The 21,123-nt window shown below is 33.2% G+C and overlaps 1 protein-coding gene across 7 annotated transcripts in view; it reads right to left on the bottom strand.

Moving 5' to 3' along the window:
* Nucleotides 1-417: 417 nt before the first annotated feature.
* The window catches only part of AGFG1 (ArfGAP with FG repeats 1), a 76,483-nt gene continuing 55,777 nt past the window's right edge, over nucleotides 418-21,123 (bottom strand). Inside the window, exons 6-14 of one of the 7 annotated variants that reach the window (XM_044241742.1) lie at nucleotides 17,898-18,017; nucleotides 15,586-15,795; nucleotides 14,336-14,516; nucleotides 11,762-11,841; nucleotides 11,238-11,330; nucleotides 6,520-6,567; nucleotides 4,303-4,461; nucleotides 2,789-2,874; nucleotides 418-2,203 (exon numbers count right to left, since the gene is read on the bottom strand). In XM_044241742.1, coding sequence (XP_044097677.1) covers nucleotides 2,144-2,203; nucleotides 2,789-2,874; nucleotides 4,303-4,461; nucleotides 6,520-6,567; nucleotides 11,238-11,330; nucleotides 11,762-11,841; nucleotides 14,336-14,516; nucleotides 15,586-15,795; nucleotides 17,898-18,017 — 1,037 coding nt within the window. In that variant the 3' untranslated portion in view covers nucleotides 418-2,143. Of the gene's footprint in view, nucleotides 2,204-2,788; nucleotides 2,881-4,302; nucleotides 4,462-6,519; nucleotides 6,568-11,237; nucleotides 11,331-11,761; nucleotides 11,842-14,335; nucleotides 14,517-15,585; nucleotides 15,796-17,162; nucleotides 17,235-17,897; nucleotides 18,018-21,123 lie in introns of all 7 variants that reach the window. The other 6 variants (XM_044241747.1, XM_044241741.1, XM_044241745.1 and 3 more) reach the window with 6 other exon arrangements.

Below are 21,123 nucleotides of genomic sequence, written 5' to 3'. Positions count from 1 at the left end.
GTTATTTAGGTAATGGCCTACAATCATATAGCATAACTTTGTACATATGAATTGACTGGGACCCAATACAATCTAAAACATAGAAATTCAAAGACATTTCTTAAGTAGTCCCTCCAAGAAAAAGGGCTGGAGAGAGACCCCCAAACTGTAGGTATTTCAAGTTATACCCACACACCGCTAAGACCCCTGCAGCATTTTCAATATTAAGAGAAGAGGCATAACATTCAAAATGGGGCAGAGATTTCCATCTTCTTGCTCATCAAAATAGTTCAGACAAACTACACACTGAGCTAGAGATGCAATGGACAGCAATGCTTTACCAAGTCTGAAACACTACACAGACTTCAAGATTGTGTAACAACTCATGTAGTCACCACTGGAAAAGGTATTCAACACAAATAAAATGTTTGAAGAAACTGATGTTCATTTCTTTTAATACCAAAGCTTTAAAAAAATTGTTTAAACATGGTAAGATAAAACTTTCCAAACACGTATTACATATTTGTATACGTAACTTTACCTTTTCTTGATGACACAGAGTCAAAGTACCAGACTATTATCAGAATATGATGTCATACAGTGATGTCCTCGAGGCTGGCCTGGCTGTCCTTAAACTAAATGGTCGACAGGTTTTCATGGTTTGTCTATCTCCTTCCAAACTGTCACTTCTGAACTGCTAATAATACTCTAGGACTGGGAAATGAAATAATCAAAATTTCACATAAAAACAAATATATAGACACTTTGTGACTAATGTGTGTTGCTCAAAAGCATTTAAAAAGAATTATTCCAAGTTTCTCAGCTGTGTTCTGTATTGATGAAGACTGCTAGATTACGTCTTAATGAATGAGGCATTACTGTACATAAATATTTAAACAAGTTCATCTATTAACAAAAAGATATAACTAAACATTAGTATCGTTGCCTTTTTAAACAAAGTATTCTAGAACTTTAAGGTAACACTGGGTTCCAGTTTGTTTTGCCCCCAGAAATGGAACATAAATAAATGTCCTATTTTAATAATATCAGTTTGTCCAAACAAAGGAAAAAAAAAAACTGAGGTGCAATCATGTCACAGTTAATGCATGTCTGCTTCCAATACATTCAAAGACAGTATTTTTGTTTAAAAATCAATAGTTAAAATAGGACTTCTGCAGTCTGAGAATTCAAGATACTTAAAAAAATCTGTAAATACACATACATGCAAATTCTTCATATATACAAATTTTCACAAAATTAAGAAGTTGCAAAGAAATTAGAAGGATTACGGTGAATCTGACAAGCTACATTTAAATGCTTTACCACTGACATATTCCTGAATATAGCAGTCATATTAGTTTTAATAAATTTTCTACATGGCCTTTTTTTATAAAATTTTCTCTTTTAGACATAAAAGTTAATCACTAGAAGTATTCTGAAATTCTAATTTAAGAATTCAAGATGTTCTCAATTCACTACTCATATTTTAAGGCCACTTTGGTAAAGGCATTGCAGCAAGAACACAAAAACAATAGCATATTTTCTAATATTTATTTTTTTCACCTGCAAACTGTAGCAAAACATGATCAGCTTTATTATGCAGACAGGTATCCCTCTACATTTTTAAAGAATTTAGGTATGTATAAATAGAAGAGCTCTTTAGAAAGGAAAAATTCAAGAATGAATAAAACCTTCCAATTTTGACTTTGTAACTTTCCAGTAGCAATGGTTAAAATGATTTTAGGTCATTCATTCCAAGATATATGACAGCACCTTAAAAGTGGCTGATCTATTTCCCCAGTAACATTTCTCACATAACAATGTGTTAAAGTTACAAATACTGATATGCACAAATAGCTAATTTCTAAGAAAAATATGTACAGTACTGCAGCATAATGAATGTGGTATCTGCAATAACTTAATATTAGCCAATTTTTAATATACATGATACCGCTACCTTTATCTGCCAATTCACAGGTTAAAAGTTGTTACTGGAGCCCTCTGTTTTGCACATATTACCTGGTGTTTAATACACAATGCAGGCTTTTTAAAGACTTCTCCTGTGTTTAAAGCTAAGATCAGTGAAACAAGACAACAGTGCAAGAGGCGGAGAGATGTAATGTGACCACGTAAAAGTTCGTTCCAGTAAAGTGTCTATATAAGGCTATAAGAAAGGATTGGTTGATGAGCTTCCTGTTGGAAATTGTCCTGTTGGTGCACCAGTCTAAAGGAAAACATAAGACAAAATAAAAACACAAGTAAGGGTGGTATACATGTGAAACTATGAAAAGATTTAATTTTGATTAATTAAATGAAACAACATTTAGATTAGAAATTATTTTATAGTTATTGGCAATCATATTGATTCATTATTGTTATTAGCAACATGATATAATAAAACTATTAGGTGTCAGAAGCTGTTATGGCCTTTAATACCTATTATTCTACATAAATCTTATAACAGAATCTAAGAAAGGACTTGGCCCTTAAGAAAACACATTTATGATTCAAACCAAATCTGAGTCCAAGCCCTTTTCACACAGTTCACTAAATCTACAGCTTTTCATAAAGCATTACTTAGACAAGAAAACAGTTTCATGCTATAAAATAGCTTATTTACTGTCAGTGCTTTGATCTGCAACTGAGTAATGTGTGTGTCTTTTTTAAGTCCAAAAAAGGATCATGCATGACAGCGGCCTCAATTTGCAAAATCTTTTACTGTCACATCAGTAGAATAGTCACATCTTGCTTCTCCTAATTTGAAGATAACACACAAATTATAAAGTGCTTAAAATTGCATCTCACTTACCATAAAAGGATTACTAGATACTCCAGCAGCTGCAACTTGACCAAAAGGGGTTACCACTGGCTTTGTTTGTCCAAATGCTGCAAAACCTGCACCTTGTTAAAATAGAATCACCAATTAAAACCTATACCTTTCAGAGACAATCTGATGCTTATAAAGACTCATAAGAAGTTTCAGAGAAATTCCTACTAGAGCAACAATAATAAAATATCAATGTTCAACTGTTGAGTCTCATGCTTTCAAATACCAGAGACAAACTTCCTGTGGCACATGTAACAGTTCATACAGCTTCTCAGAAATGGTTTCTTCTCACATGTCTCAGCTATGTAAGCTGCTGACATCTGAAGAATGTAATTAATAGATGACCTGCGACTATCTGAGATTGGATGTGAGCAAAACACAATGGATTCATGTGAACAGCACAATATTTGTTAGGAAATATTTTATCATTATGGCTCTGCCATGGACCTTATTTCCAAATTTTTATCTAACCAGAGACACTAAATATAGATACACAATTATAATTTAAGAATAATCTTCAAATTTATGGACTTTCAAACTTCAGCAAATAAGCTTAATAGATAAAAAAAAAAAATCCCTGGCTTCTAGAACAAGTACACTCTAACCACAATACAGTTGCCTACTTGGAAAATTAAGTCTATGTCTCCCACATACAGATTATACAAAAGAGCAGATCCACAAGTTTTCTGATGCAAAACAAAAACATTCAAGTCTACTAAGTTTTCTTTCTTTCTTTTTTTTTTTTTAAGATTTTATTTATTTCTTTGACAGACAAGAGATTACAAGCAGGCGGAGAGGCAGGCAGAGAGAGAGGAGGAAGCAGGCTCCCTGCTGAGCAAAGAGCCCAATGCTGGTCTTGATCCCAGGACTCTGGACCTGAGCCCAAGGCAAAGGCTTTAACCCACAGAGCCACCCAGGTGCCCTACAAAGTTTTCTTTTAAAATCAACAGATGTATTAGAACAAACAAGAGAAATTAATAAGAAAGAGACTGGGGCAGTGGGGAGGGAGCACCTGGGCTGCTCAACCAGTTAAGTATCCAGCTCTTGGTTTCCGCTCTGGTTGTGATCTCACGGGTCTGAAACCAAGCACGTTCTTCAGCTCCACTCTTAGAGGAGAGTCCACTTGATGATTCTCTCCCTCTGTCCCTCCCCCAATTCACACACAGGCTCTCTCTCTCTCTCTCTCTCTTTCTCTAAAATAAACAAATCTTTAAAAAAAAGAAAAAAGATAAAAGAAAAGACACTGGAGATTCTAAGAAGGGATACTCTTAGAGTCTCTGATTTCTCCTAAATCTATAACCTGGTCACAAAAACTTACCAAATCATTCAGTTCTCTAAGGCCCAAAGCAACAAAGGCACCTATATTTGTGTAGTAAATGTTTAGCAGACAGTGCCACAGCATTCTTTGGACAAGTCTTTCTGTCCAAACATAAAAGATTATGATACATAAAGGATATCTAAAGTGGAGTTACAGCTAGCCAAGTGATAGATCTTACCATTGGGCTGTTGAGAAAAAGCTGTCTGTTGAGGAAAAGCTGCTTGGGCTGGGAAGGCAGGCTGCTGGAAGCTGCCGCTGAAGCTGGTGGGAAGACTATACGGAGCAGGAGTTCCGAAGCCCGCGGGCATGCTCATGGAGGCGGTGCCAAAGGTTGCAGCTGACAGGAGAAAGCAAGGGCCGATAACTAATTCACAAAAGAGCAGGTTTTGCTCCTCATACCACACACTACAGAATGATTTTACTTGAAAAACATTAACTTGTGCACTAAAGGCACCTAAAATTCCAAAACGCTGACAAAATTAGTAATAAGTTTTAGCACTATACAGTTTAACACAATCTATAAATGTTGTTCTCCTGAAACCCATGACCAGAATGACACTAATAAAGCTATCATTTGAAATCGTAAGAAAATTTCTCGAAATAAATAAAAGTCTAAACAGCAGTCAACTTTTTTAAAGCCCATCATGCAAGTCACATGTGTACTAATATACATTTGTTTTTAATTTTATTTTGCTACATACAGTAAAATCGCCAAAAATTGAATTTTATCCACTGAATTGTCTGCTATAACATAGTAAGTATGTTCCTGATAAAAACAACTTTAAAACTTCTAAAAAATAGTTTATTGAAAATAACAAGACTTAGAGGAGAAACAGAGTTAGAAGCAGGCCTCTCAAAAACTATACAGCTTTGTAAACAGAGCCCAAAAGGGGCTGGAGAGGAATGGCTTTCCCTAATAAAACCACTAAGACAATTAAAAGAACATGTGAGGTTCTTAATACATCAATTCCAAAAGAAATATATGGACCACCGTATCTTATTTGAAAGATTAAGTAGACTGCTTTGGAATAAGGGGTTTAAAGTTAGGACTGCTAAGTTGTAGAGGTGCATAAAGACTGCATAAAATGCATAAAGATTGAAAAGGGAGTGAAATAGCATTCTTACTGATTCTATAAGATTGATATAGGGTGAATGAGCGTAGTAATCTAGACTGCACTGAAATCAGTGTATTAACAATCACTACACATGTGGTACACTGCCATCACTCGCCCACTTATGAATTACTTATAACCTAATTTGTATTATAGAAACTCATGTAGTAGGGGCACATGGTTGGCTCAGTAGGTTAGGCGTCTGACTCCTGATTTTGGCTCAGGTCATGATCTCAGGGTTAAGAGACTGAGCCCCATATCAGGCTTTCGGCTCTACGCAGAACCTAAGATTGTCTCTCTACCACTCCCCTGACTCTCTCTCTCTCTCAAAAAAAAAAAATTGAAAAGGAACGCATGTAGTAGCAAAACAGTATATTACTTACTGCTAGTGAAGATTAAAAACAGCACCTTCTGAATGTATGTTCCAGAAAAATTCTTGGTAAAGAGCGAGCCAATAGTGGTACTTTTAACACAGAATACTAGCAATTTAAAATAATGAAATTTTGTTGGCATGATGCTATCAAAAACATGATAATTCACTGTATTTGATTTAAATTTTTTTTTTAATTTACCAACTTGATCTCTATTTAAGGCATAGGAATTAATCCTAAACATGTTACACAGATTATATTTTATTTTTAAAAAACCTTGGAAGTCATGTTATAGATACTCCCCAAAGAAATCCTCATATCCTATTGTTTATAATTATGCAATTTGTCTCAATGAACCTAATCAGAATGTCAAATTTTTTTGAAATTACAATTGATGAGAAAACAGGAGAAACAAGCCACTAGAAAGCAAGTGAATTAAAGAATAATAAGCACACTGCAAAGGAAACAGAAGGGTTTCATAACAGACAACAATGCACTGACAAAACTTTTGACAAATCACTTTTTAAGAAAGCACTAAAAAGCGAAAATTTGTAAGTTAAGCAAAACCAAACCCCATGGAATAATGTGGTAAAATGGTTTTTGGTGTATCAAAAATGTGTCAAAAGTGCTGTGAATTCAAACTCAAGGAAAATAATCAAAAAAGCTATTAACATTCTAATGTGACCATGGAGGTAAGCGATAATGCTTTTCAGCATTAAAACACAAATCACCACAATTTTTATGTAACTTTAAATATAATGTAACGCCAATGCCACACATCCATGCCCACTCCATTGTAAAACATGGAAAAAACTTAATTCCACATGCAGGGATCCAGAACACTAGCAGAAGCTTCCACAAGCAGGTAGACAGATTGCCACACAAATCCAGGTATCAGTTGTGGCCACCTACCAAAATGAGCGTGAGGGAACACTTGAGAATGCATTGCTCCAGAAAGGCCTTATGGAAAGCCATAAAGAGACCAATGTCAATTAACTTAAGGATAACTATTGTCAAAAAAAAGCAAATTTGTTTCATTAGAAAGTACTAAAATTAGAATATACTGTTACAAAGTGCGTAGCATAAGAATATATAATAAAAACATATCCATAAAGTCCTTTAGTTTCAACATTCATGACACTAATATTTAACCTGTTTGAAATAAAGGGAAAATTAGCATAATAAATACCAGAGAAAGAAATACCAAATGAAAAAACCATTTATGAAACCCATTTTTAATTAAACACTAACTTTTTTTCATGTCAAGATACAACTACGGCCATAGAAAGACTTTGTAGGCCTCATGAGTTACACCCCATGCTATTCACAGGATTATCTAAAATGACCTAGAATCCAACTTTCACATCTAAAAAGTCAAATCTTGTGGACAGCACCTGAAGGATGTTTGATTATTTTATTTACAATTCTGTGCACTACCTAGAAATTCATAAGGATAACTCAAGTCAACTAAGTATGATGAGTGGGAAATTATTTAGTGTAAATCATCAGAAAGGTGAGCACAACTTTCAGCTTACAATGTAATGGCTGAAAAGAGAAGAGAAAAATCCACCGTGTGTAAATCTTATCAGGCATAAATGAGGTCAGAGAGGTTATACATAAATACATGTAAAGAAAAGAAAGCAAATTTAGGTTTTTAAGTACTAGAAATTTTCTGTTGGTTTTAACCATCTGGAGTGGAAATGTTTCTAAAATATACGTCCATGCATTTTAAATTAGTGTACTTAGCCAATTAAATGTGGGAAAACAGAACTAGTGAGAGATCAGAGTAGTTAGGAGTCTTGATTCTGTCATTTTCTAACTACAGAATGTCATTTAACTTCCACAAGCTTCTGTTCCTCATTTGCAAACAGGAGGCAGAGGGAAGGATAATAGTACCTACCTGAAAAAGCTGCACGAAGATAAATTTAACAACAAATTTTTAAAAAGTACTGTAAATACTCAATGGATATATTTTCCTTCCTAATAACTTTAAAAGATGGATACTTAAGAGATACATCAGTACTGTGTTCTGAATTCAACAAGAGGGTAACTGAGGAGGAAGGATATCATAATAAATAAGTTAGGTCACTCTATGTTTACCTCCTTTCTTAAAATCCGTAAGTCTCTTGAGAAGTCCTGCACTAATAGTAATGGATTAAACTGTTTGCACCAGTGTTTCCCATATATGTTTGGGCATAGAACACTTTTCCACGGAGTATTTGATAACATCTCAAGAGACATGCTCTCCAAAATACACTTTGGTACAAACTGACCTTTAGTCAACAGTAACTGTGACCCAATATTAACTGCCGTAACCTCAGTCTGCAACAATGATGCCTCGTAAGTTTTAGTCCTGCTGCTATAAAACTTTCAGACTTAACAGCTTTTTAAGATATAATCTACATTATCACACTATTTGTCCACTTAAAGTGTAGAATTCAATGCTTTTTAATATCTTCCCAGGGTTATAAAACCACCCTCACAATGGAACTGTAGCACATTTTCATCACCCCTGCCCCAAGAAATTCTGTATCTACCAGCTGTCACCCTCCCTCTCCCCTCCCTTCCAGGTCTACAGATGTGTCCATTCTGGACATACCACTTACAAATGGAATCACAGGCTATACGTTACTCTATGACTAGCTTCCTTTAGGCCAATGTTTTCAAGGTTCATCCATGTTGTAGCATGTGTCAGGACTTCATTACTGCTTATTACCAACCAAATTTCCATTGTGATTATAACATATTTGGTTTATCCATTCATCAACTGATGACATTTCAGGCTGTTTCCACTTTTTGGCTATTATGAATAATGCTGCTATGAACATCTATGTACCAGTTTCTACACAGATGTACATTTTCATTTCTCTTAGGTATTTTTCTTAACAAGTGGAATCAGTGGAACCAGCAGAAACAGTGCTGGTTTAAAAGGATTCTAAACTATTACAACTATTAGATTAGTCATTAATCAATTCTGAAAGTTTAAGGCAAACCCATCAAATCAGTCTCCACCTAGGTAATAAAATAAGGATGCTGGCCTAGATGCTACTATGCTTCTTTCACCTCTACATTTCTGTTAAGTTTATCTCATTGGGGGGCAGGGGGTAAAAAAAATCCTTTAAATCATTCATTCATTCATTAAAATGAAGTTAGGGAAATAAAGACTATTCATTCCACAGGAAAGGAGAAATTTAAGAATTATAAGAGAATTTCATAATAATTAAGAATTATATTAACTGTTAGATTTAAGGTCTCAAAAGCTCTATAAAAAATATTATAGAATCCTAAAATGAAAAAGGTCTTAGGCCATCTTGGTTAATATCCTAATGAAGGTTTCTATGTAATACAGTAAAAGAAAATTAAAGCCCCAAAGCTTTATAAATGCAGAAGAAAAATGATTATTAAAATATGTATTTCAAGAAAGAAACATTTAAAAAAAGAAACATTTGTAAAATATTTAAAATTTTCAAAGAACTACTATGCAATACCCTCTTTCAAAGGCTACCTCATATTTAACAAAATATTTGAAAGCAACAAAAAATATGTCCTAAAGAATATTAATTTTAACATGGCAAATTTCTAAGCATAGTGTATTTTATCAAAATACTATTTATATTACAACTTCAAAAGAAAAATTAGTAGTTAACATTTACTTTTAATAGATTTTTTATAAAAACTTAACAAAGGTGATCAATGTCATAAATCAAAGCGGTTTATACTGAAAAACATTTTTTACCTTGAAATAAAAATTTGGGGACATAATTTCCTTTCAATAACCTGTGCTTAGCCTAATACTAAAGATCACCTTAGAACATCTAAACATACATCATACCTTTTATATTCATGTACCTCCTACACAGATCCTTAACTTTAAAGGACTTTCATACTCTACATAAAACAGAAGTTAAAAGAAGTTAAGAAAGCCCTTAACTCTAATGACAAACCAATATGGAGGTACAATCATGAAAGCAAAATAATCAAAAGATTTACCAACCATATAGGATAATGCAAAGACCAAACACAGTGATTTGTAATTCTCACAAAAACTCTGCCAGTAGGAGAATATTGTTCACATTCTATAGAAAAGGGTACTATTAAGACTCAGAAAAGTTAGATCAATATAAGCTTTGTCAAGGTACTGGGTTTCCAACCTTCAGTTGTCAAATGGTGTTACTATAGCTATAAAAATAGTGACACTACCTTGTAAACAATTTTAAACACTCAACAAATGTTAGTACATCTTCCTAACATCTTTACTCTACTCATTATGAAATTAATATATCAAAAGATATCTTAACATCATCTAACATGTAAATATGAAGTCAGGATTTGAACACAAGTCTGGCTGCACCCAAAACATATTCACTTAACTTTTCTAAGCCTCACTTTCCTCAGCTGTCAACATGTATTTGATGAGAGTTAAGAGGACTAAATAAGACAATGTACAGAACCCTTTGTGCCCAGAGACATCATACATATTCATTCCACCAAGTCAAAATAATATGCTAATAATTAGAAATGTTCCATATATTTTAACTGATGAATATTTCTGTCTGAAACAGAAATTAAATCACTGATTAAGTATAACTGAATTAAAACAAAAACAATTTAAAGAATTATTTGAAATTAAAATACTTATTAAACATCTATTATGTAAGATACCAACAAATCATGACTGAAGAAACTCCTACTACCACAATTCCTAATCTTGCCAATGACCAAATTTGCTAATAATTACCAATTCTAAAGGCACGAATTATGTTACAAACACCTTATTCTTTCAAGATTTCACATCAATATATGCTATATGCTTAAAGATTTAGTTCTAAAATTATTGGGACACGTGCACAAGAACAAAGCTGGCCAACTTTAAACTAATGGGTTTCATGCTATACCATGTACACTTGCTGACATCCCAAGATACTGGCAAATAGTTCTGGTGTTCAGGGTGACAGGACAAAAATCAAAGAAATGCAATATAAAAGCTATGTGGCTGGCGTGCAACATGAACCAAAAAGATAAAAGGGAAGGAATAAAGAGGATTAAAAAATTATCAAGAGAGAATATTCAAATATTATACCCCAAATCAAATCAGGTTTGCACAACTTAAAAAATGTGAAATGTTCTAAAAGAGAGAAGCACTAGAAGACCTAATTGCTAAGGCCTCATGTAATAAAGCTAATGTGTTCCTCACCAACTCATGAAGAGCAAAACACGAAACAAAAAAAAACCTCTCACAAATTTTTCCTATTATACTTGAGTGAGTAATAACCAGTAATTCCAAAACCAGACCACCAAATGAGTCAGAATTGCTGTATTCAAAAGTCCCATCTCAGTCACAAAATGGCATGGCTGGAAGAAGTCACATCTCTATGCTTGGGGCTGCCTCACCTGAAGAATGAAAGCTGTGACTGATCCATGGGGGCTGCTAGAGAACTGCTAGGGTCCCTCTCAAATATTAAAGTCCAGGATTTTATAAATTTTTAGCTAGTGTACTCTTTATAGACAAACTCTTCCATCCACTTCAGGAAGAAAGAAGAACTTTATTTTCTGATGTTCTTCTCATGGCGTCTTTGCAATAAAACACCTTTTCCAAGTTTTCTGTTCTATAATCTATACTTATTTCTTACCTGTTGCTCCTCTGGCATTGGTCTGAAATGGATTTGTAGAAGATGCCACAGAAGGACCAGCAGCAGCAACAAATGGATTTGTAGAAGGCGTAGCTTTAAGAAATTATAAAAATACACTATAAAATCCTAATATATTTGTATTCAATTATCAAAAATATTTGTTCATACATTGATGAGGACAGAAAACTAGAGCTTTTGGGGGCGCCTGGGTGGCTCAGTGGGTTAAAGCCTCTGCCTTCAGCTCAGGTCAAGAGGATCGAGCCCCGAGTCATGCTCTCTGCTCCGCAGGGCGCCTGCTGCCTCCTCCCTCTCTGCCTGCTTCTCTGCCTACTTGTGATGTTTGTCTGTTAAATAAATAAATAAAATCTTAAAAAGAAAGAAAACTAGAGCTTTTTGATAAATTGTTGCTTTCATAGTCTTCCAGTACACCTAAGAAAATGCAATACTATGTATATATAAGCTTTATATGTTTTATAAAAATCTATCTATCTATCTATCTATCTATCTATCCCAGAAACACATACCTCCAAATGGAGCAGGCACACTTGAAGAAGCAGGCTGTGTCTGTGCAGAAGCACCCACTGGCACTGTTCCAAAAACATTGCTGAAAACAAACACAGAAGGAGTTCTTTTTATTTTTTTAAAGCAAAGGTAATCAGTCTAAAGGGTGGCCATAAAATGTGGAAACAGTTAATACTGAGAATACCATATATCATAGCAGTTCTTAAACTTTATGTCTCAGGACTCATTTACATTCTGAAAAGTTACTGAGAATTCCAAAGAGTCTTTGTGTAAATGTGCTGTATATTAACAATATGTAAAGAAATTAAAACAGAAAATTTTAAAAATTTCATTCTTTTAAAATTAGCCATAAAGCTATTACATGCTCACGTAACTAGCATTTTTATGATAGAGAATTATATTTTCTAAAACCGAAGGAACTTAGCAAAAATCAAAAATTTACATTAATATCACCACTCATTTTATTAGAAAAGTAATGTGAAGCTGTCAAGCTTATGGCGGATTCAAAAATTTTCTAAAATTCTAGTATTTGCTTGGACATGTGAATTTTACCAGTTATTTTCCTTAAAGTGACAGACTTAAATATTCATTTTTAAGAAACTTTCTGCCAAATATCCAAATCTGAATAACCATGGTATATCATTCTTACTTTTAAGGAAAACCAGTGTTCCATAAAACAATGGATGTAGTCATTATTATGTGTGGCTGGTTCATTCCACAACTCAAACAACCACACAAGCTGACTTTCCTCAAGTTACCCATGATACTTCAACATGCAGTAGAAATTACTTGATGAATACCTTGCTTGAACACATAGAAAGTTAAGAGGACATTATTTAAAGGTCAGGATTTAATCAAATTAGATTTTCTTAGAAGATTTATGTTAGGCAGGGCACGAAAGAGGGGGAGAGAGTCTCAAGCCAGCTCCCCGCCGAGGTTGGAGCCCAATGTGGGGCTTGATCCCACAACCCATGAGATCATGACCCAATTTGAAACCAGGAGTCAGACGTTTAACCAACTGAGCCACCCAGGCACCCTAGTAAAATTAATTGTTTTGTCAAGAATATTTGTAGGAATATATAAATAAGTCACAGGGTAGTAATGTACAGCACAGTGACCAGTCAATAATATTATAGTGCATACTTGAAAGTTATAAAGAGAGTAAATCCTAAAAGTTAGCTATGTATGGGGACGGATAGTAACTACATTTACATGATCATTTCACAATGCACACAAACATCAAATTATTATGCTGTACACCCGAAACCAGTATTATATACCAATTACACCTCATGAAAATAATTAAAAAGAATATTCATAAGAAAAACTAAATCAAGACTATCCACAAGTAAAACTGAGTATGTGCTGGTAAGAAATATAATGACAATTAGATGACTACTAGTACACTTTGGTATCACGGTCTTAATTTGTGCTAAAGTGTTGGCAAGTTTTTACTTGTCACTGCTTCTGTACCATCAATATAAATGTCAATACTGAAAACACAAATAACCTGTGAGAACTACTATGACTGTAGTTTTAATTTCAAAGACCCCTTTGAAAGGGCCTCATGTACCCTAAATGTTCCATGGACCACACAGTGGGAACCACTAATATACTGTTATATAGTATCAATAAACCATTTGTTATGTATACCTATGTTTCCAGACTTTATAATTACTTTGCTATAGGTCACTATTTCTTATGTCTAACACAGACATCCTAATGAAACAGGATATATACAAATACTCTAAAGTTTACTTCTTGGATTCAGTTTTTCTGCTTGGCATATAGAAAATTAATTACTGGAGAATCCAAGTAGTTAGTGTTACAATCTTCCCATTTCTCTCTAGAAAAGATGCTGAAGGGAAACAAATAGATACTCAGGTAACAGAAGAAAGAAGAGACAATCTCAGGATGGAAAACAAAGAGATGGATAAAGCACTGTGTGGTAAGTCACCTGTACTTCTGCATCTGTTTTCTTTCAGAAATGTAAAAGTTACAACTACAAGAGTTTTTAAAGCTTTATTGCTGTTAAAATGTGTTAAGACTTCCTGCTGCCAAAAATACCCTCACATCAGATATATTTGAACATAGTTAATGGTATGTCTATGTGTTAATACTAGTAGGACACCAATGAGATACAAAATTGGATCTTGGGTTCTCTTGCAAACATTTCTAAAAATATTTATTTACAACTTAAGCTACAACATGTTACTTTCAGTGTTTAGTCTTCATGACTAAAAACTGTACCTTAAAAGTATGTAATTTTCTAAATGGATTCTCTGCTCAGTATAATTAAATCTGTATATAACTCCTCACTCTGAGATGCGTACATACCCTCAACTATAACTTCAGTGTTCAAGAAAGAAAAGTTAACAAAACCTTTGATTAAATAAAAAGATAAAATGACAATTACTCAAGGATATTTGAATTAGCAAATTAAACTCAGTTTCTGCAAACTATAAAAATATTCAAGAATTTAAAAAATATGTCACCAGTCATTATTTAACATTATTATTCAGAGTTGGAAAAAAAGATAACACCACGAAGCAGGAACACTGACTGAGACAAGGTACCTGCTAGCATTACTTGTGGAAGTATATGCGTTACTGGAAGTAGCTGCAGAGCTGAAAACGCTGTCTAGTTCTGCCAGGGCTGCATATTTGTCTGAGGATGCACTTGACTGAGTGGGAACTGAAACCACAGAACCAACAGGAGCTTTACCTGTGGTCCCAAAGCCACTCCCCTGATCACCACCTATAAATGAACAAAAACAAATTACACTGAAATTTTAAGTTATGCTTACAATTTATCAACCACATTTGCCACGAAACACGTGTAAATTTAAAGCGGATTTAAAGCTAAGCAAATAAATGGATAGAACTCCACAGTTTTATCTAATAAACTACCTAGAAACCATTGGACAAGATTAATTGCTACACATACCACTGTGGTAGAAAAAAAAATACTGTTTCTGTAACAAAAATACACACTGTAACAATAACATGTCTAGCTTATGTATAAGGAACAAATTCTCAAAGTGCTAACATTAACATCTCCAGAACAGGTGATTCTCATTCAAGTGAACATTCAGATTTATAAAATGCTAGACTCAATCTGAACAACTCATTAATAAGATCATTTTCCCAGGGTTGTCCATGAAAAAATTAGAGACAGTAATAAAAGGGAACATTCTCAATAGCACTTACCATGCGCCAGGCACTGTTCTAAGCGACTGAGATACAACAACACATAAAAAATTCAATGCTATTACTACCCTCATTCTGGAGATGAGAAAGCATGGTCAGAGATAGATCAGGATGCAGACTCCAGTCCAAAAGCAGACCTCTGCTGTGCTCTACCACACTATGCATTTTGAAAGGCAAAATACTGGCCATAAGATCAAAACCAGCTATAAATATATACTGTAAAAATAATGGGTTTAGTTTTTTTTAAATACCAAAATATTAATAGCAAAAATAGTCCAAAATAAATACATTACAAAAACCACCACATAACCCTCCAGTCAGCATTACTAATAGGATTTATTGGTCCTCCACGGCCTTCTAACAGTGAAGCATGCTTTCTAAGACAAAATTAAATTTTGTTGTTTAATTTCTTTTAAAACTAGAAGCATACAAATAGTTTCTAGGACTTCCAAAAGGCCTCTTATTGGATTATGGTAAATACTCATGAACTTCTAGTACAGACAAAATTTCTTCACAACTATGAAAAGCATAGTGACCTTAAATTATAATAAATACAACCAAATGTAGAGGATTGTTTAATATACAAATTTGTATTTATTTTGTTTAAAGCTTAATACCTTGCCCAGCACTGAAGATATTGTCTAAATTAGCAAGTGCTGCATATTTGTCTGTAGTCTGTAGACCAGCTTTGTTCGTTGAAACTTTACTAACAGCTGATGCTGTTTGATGACTCTGGGAAGTACTGAAGGTTCCAAAATCAGCACTGGAGGATTTGGGGAAGTTATCAAAATGAGCAAAATTAGCATTTACTGATCCAGCACTTCCACCTGTAACAGAATAAACAAAACACTTAAAATTTCTAGACTTCTCCCAAAATCCTTTAATAGATTATGTGTTTTCTTCCTTAAGTGTTCTACAAACAATCTTATTGGCAAATGGCATTTAACTTTAATCATCTATGTATGACTTTTTGTAATTTGGGAAACTACGTTTTTAAAGGCCATAGAAACATGTAGGGTAGCAAGTTATTGTGTATTAATTATCTACACTGAAGTGAAGACTAATGCATAGAAGAGTGGAATAATAACTAGAAGAGTAACTCCATGCTACTGGGTTTTAAACTCAGTTACTTTATAGACTATTCAGTTATCTATGTACTATCACTTTTTACTGGTTCTCCCTGAACAGTCTCCATAAGCAAGACGCAAAGTATATTATACTCTAAGTTCTTATAGCTCCAACAGAGACATGGTTGAAACAAATCCCAGGGTACAGATTTAAAATGTTTAAGATGTACTATTTTGATCCACAATTTCTTAAAATGTGGTCTTTGAGCTTTAGGCTTATTTTACTTGAAGAGCTAATATTTAATTCCACATAGTAATTTAATGTACATATAATATCATTGTTGTCCTCAGTAAAATCATGCCCTATTATATAGTTCAAAGAATAAAATTTATACTATACAATGCATAATCTAAATATCATACCAATTTTTTAAATTTATAGATCACAATTCACCTGATGGTCATTACTGTATATAGCCTGCTAAGAATTTAAAGACTGTTCTATCCTCTAGAGACTTCTCTAAAGTACTATCAAAAGATTAAAGCCAGACTATTTTCATTCTATGCTTTTGATGCTACACTGTTGGTATTAGTTCTTTATACCTACATATTAGTTTCAGCAATCAAAATAGTATATACAGTTAAATATTAAATGGCAGCAAAGCACAATTACAGATATTCTAAAAAACAAAAAGATACAGTTCTATTGAAAAAAGAGAACACACTTTTCCAACAAGTAGTATTATAGACATTGTAAAATTTACACTGATAAAATATCTTTCAGGAATTAAACTCCAGTTGTTTTCAATCAAAACTAAGTAATGTGTGTTGATACTGAACACTGATCTGTTACAAGTAGCTGGTGAACAAAGTACATAATACTAAGCTTTTAAAATTTGATGAAATTTACTTCAAATTATTAAAACCTCAGTAAGTCAACTCTTATTTTGTATACTATTGTGTTCTCTAAGTCTGAGTTTAGTAATAGTGAAAAGAGAATAAAAGTGAGAATTTCAGAATGATTATCATTAAAAGATGAGTAACATTCTATAATTGAAAAAAAAAAAATCCATGAAACATAAAACATTCAAATTAGTAAAAGATGCCTACTTGACAACAGAACTTACTGTTGGAAGCCTGGAGAGGAAAAGCTGAAGTAAATTCACCAAAACTGCAGCTAGATGAAAGCATTCTAAATGCTGGACAGCCAGAAATTATGTAAATGATGGAATTTAAAGAAGGGGGAAAAAAAAAGAAAAATGAAAGAAAAAGCTTTAAGACAATACACAGAGTTAAAAGTTGAAAGAAAAATAATCAGCCAAAAATCTAAAGGAGGGTTCAATGAGATTCTGAAAACAATACATTTTATGAGAGAGTACTCAATGTTTAAAGACCAATTCCTGCACAGAAAACTATTTCCAGTCTGATTAGAGTGATTGTTCAAAGGTCTCCTTTTGACTACTAGTATTTCTCTTCTCAAGCTTGCGGCCCTGAAAATTGCTTATTTTTTTCTATCTATGGAAGCAAACCATTAGCTTCCTTTATTTAGAGCCTAAATCAATGTGGCCTGAGATTCTAACTAACAAATTTTTATCTCTGTACTGCTCCTGTTCATAAAGAAATTTAAGGGAGATTCATATGCAGGAAAAGGAAAAGAGTAGACAATGAATTAGATAACACACCAGATAATTTAAAACAAAACCAACCAAACAAAATGAACATGGAAAAAAATAAGTATTTCAGGTTTCCCCAGAGCTTTGTAAGGCTTATAGAATTTAAGTTCAGAATAATTCTTCAAACTATATCTAGAGAGTTTTGTGTTTTAAAGTAAACATTGAAGCATAATGCCAAAGAAGCTCTACCTGTAGTTTGGGGCTGAAAAGGAGAGTGACTCGCTGTGGGGAAACCTCCAAAATTACTCGAACCACTAGACTGTCCAAATGCATCAAAGTTTGCAAAATCTGCATTTGCAGAATTCTGAGCTGTAAATGGTAAGGAACAATATATGTTAATGAATATGAAAATTATAAAGGAAAAATATGACAAATGAAATTTTGTTAAAAGTTTCTGTCTCACAACTCACTTTAAAGAGAATTCATTTAGAAATCAAATCTTAAATCCTACCAGTGTTTACTGAATCCACTTTCAAGCAATTCATTAAAAAGTATCCCAAAATTTCCCCACTTTGTATTAACAATAAATGTGTACATACACAATACACTTTGAATAACCTCAAGAATAGTACAATAAAAGTGATTCTATTAAAGGAAACTCTAAGAGCATTAAATACATGAATTACAGTGATGTAAACACAGATGTAAGTTTATATAAGATTACACTCTGGAAAATTCAGATTTAAAATGGTACTAAGTGACTCATCAGCTATGTGAATCTACAATAATGATACAAAGAAGGTTAAATTCCTTTAATATTCTTTTGGGTTTTTCCCTAAGCTTACAACTATTTTACACCATGGCATATAAAAATTCAAAAATTGAATGTATAACAGGGACATGATTGCCAAACAAATCAAAGATATTCACATTCTTTTAAAAGCCTGCCATTCTTCATATGCATTAAAATTTGAGAAATGATGAAAACAGTAAAATTTATAACATTAGTGTACCTCAGACTCAGTGAAAAAGACCCAACTGGTATCTTCCCACAGGTCATCAACAAAAAAAGAGGAAATTTTTTAGGCTTCTTTAAACTTAAATCATGTAGCTAAGTAAAATAACACGAAAAGTTTTTTTTTAAAGGCTAAAATGGATGCTGAATATGATTTTTATAGAGAATATAATGAGAAGTGGCTGATACGCAGGAAAGGGAATGTTAAGTGGGAAGAATGAAAAGCATGCTCAAAAGATAAAGGTTAAATGCCATCAACATAGTAAAAGTCAACCACTTTAAATCCTTTGCAGGCAGTATCACTTCAAGGAAGTTCCTGTAGAAAAAATCTTGTAAATGAGTATGGCTATATCTAACAGTTAAACAACATGTGTTTTATAATAATGAAAAAAATTAAAAACTCAAATGGCCAGTAATGCAGGATCACTTAAATATACTACAGAACACTGCAGAAATATAAGGCAGCCATTTAAAAAAAAAAGAAAAACACATAGAATATGTAGTTCTATTAAAAAATGCTTATCACAAAGTAAGTAAGATAAATAGGTTAAATAAATTCCAAATACATTTTCATTTGCCAATTTTGTTAGCATGGTATCACACGCACGGAAAATCTGTATTTTCATTACCCAAAGTAGTGAATTTCCAGATTTGGTTATCATTTTCTCCTTTGTTTGCTTGAGTTTACTAACTGTTTGCAATAAATATGTATTCTAACTTACACAAACCCCAAAAAAGTTATTAAATAAGAAATTTTCTACTAACAAAGTAAAACATTATCCTAGGAAGAAAATCAGGAAAACTTACAGCATTTTATGTAATTATTCTTTTGTGTCTATCTGAAAGGGTATGACTGCAGCAGGGGGAAAAGCACCTAAAGTAGACCTCTTTTTTACTAGACACCCGAGCCACTTCCCTTCCTATGTCCTCACATCTAGCACGTCTGACAGGTGGAAGTGCTATGCTATATATACATATCACTACTCACATTCTGTTCTTGAAAAACCTTTTTTAAACACATTTGTCCTAGCTCTCAAACATTATACAGTGGTATCTAAATTAAAAGGCTGCTTATTACATAACAAAATAAATTTTGCATTTTCTGGATACTCTGAAATCTTTTTGTTGTTATTTCTACTTCATATAATAAAATTCAATTTCTTTACAGGCTGATATTTTACTTTCCCAAAAATAAATACAATGAAAGATAAACTAGTAAGTTATAAATAAAAGATAAAAGTATTGAAAAATATTTTGGAAGAAATATGTACACAAGTTTAAATCATAAATATAAATATAAGTTTAAACCTAGTTACCACTTAGTATAACCAAATAAGCTTGTGAAAAGGGAATCTAAACTAGTAAGAGAATTCCATCTTAACATAAAAACTGTACAGCCTTGGAGCACCTCAGCTCAGGTTATGATCTCAGGGTCCTGGGATCAAGCCCCAAGTCGGGCTCTCTGCTCAGCAGGGAGCCTTGCTTGCTTCTCCCTCTCTCTCTCTGCCTGCTTCTCTGACTACTTGTGATCTCTGTCAAATAAATAAATAAAATCTTTAAAAAAAATTGTACAGCCTTGGACAAGTCCCTCAACTGCTCAAGCTCTACCAGTTTTTTCACTAGCAAAACAACAGGATTCAGTAAATGGCCTGTACTTGCAAATCCAGCAGTGTGACTACAAATTCAGCGGTATGATTCTATAATTTATAGGACAACAGGAATTAATTTTTAATAACTTTGGAATACTAGGCCCAGAAGAGGAAATTCTACTAAAAGACAAAGGAAGTCGAATATTTAACTTATTTTATAATACAACTATCAACCAAAAGAATGAAAGAATATGGTACAGGAAGTTCTCAAATTTAGAGTAGGTTATATTTCAAAAGAAAAGTTCTAAGTTTTTTGAACAACCTAGTTGTACATTTGAGAGTAAATGAAATGCATCTATACCGTGGAGAAAAAGGAATTAGGTCCCTAAGCTGGTTCATCACTTATAACCGCCAATATATGTGAGTATGTAGTCTACAGTAATATATATTCTACAGTTAACTTATATTTAGACCATTATAGGGAAAATATACATTTAACACATTTGAAACATCATCAGGAAACAAATCAGTTCAACATAATCCAATTTGTTAGTCAAGTCTACTTTATCACATTTATAAACACAGTTGTTTTCCAACCAGAGCACCAAACACATTAATCAAATACCTATTCATTAGAGCAAAGCAGCACTTTGTAATGCTTCTTTCAGTTTTTATATGGAGACACTGAATCTACTCACTGTCTTCAACAACTGGTTATAGTAACTTTTAAAACTGTTAAGTACCATAGAATGAAATTTTAAAAACCACAATTTTGGAAAATAAACACTAATAAATTCAATAATACAAAAATTACTATCTGGAACCTCAAGCAATCTCTATACAAAGAAATAAAAACTGAACAGAATGTGAT

This window comes from Neovison vison, chromosome 3 (assembly GCF_020171115.1).
Source record: "Neovison vison isolate M4711 chromosome 3, ASM_NN_V1, whole genome shotgun sequence".
NCBI lineage: Eukaryota > Metazoa > Chordata > Mammalia > Carnivora > Mustelidae > Neogale > Neogale vison.
This window is presented reverse-complemented; position numbering and strand designations above follow the sequence as displayed.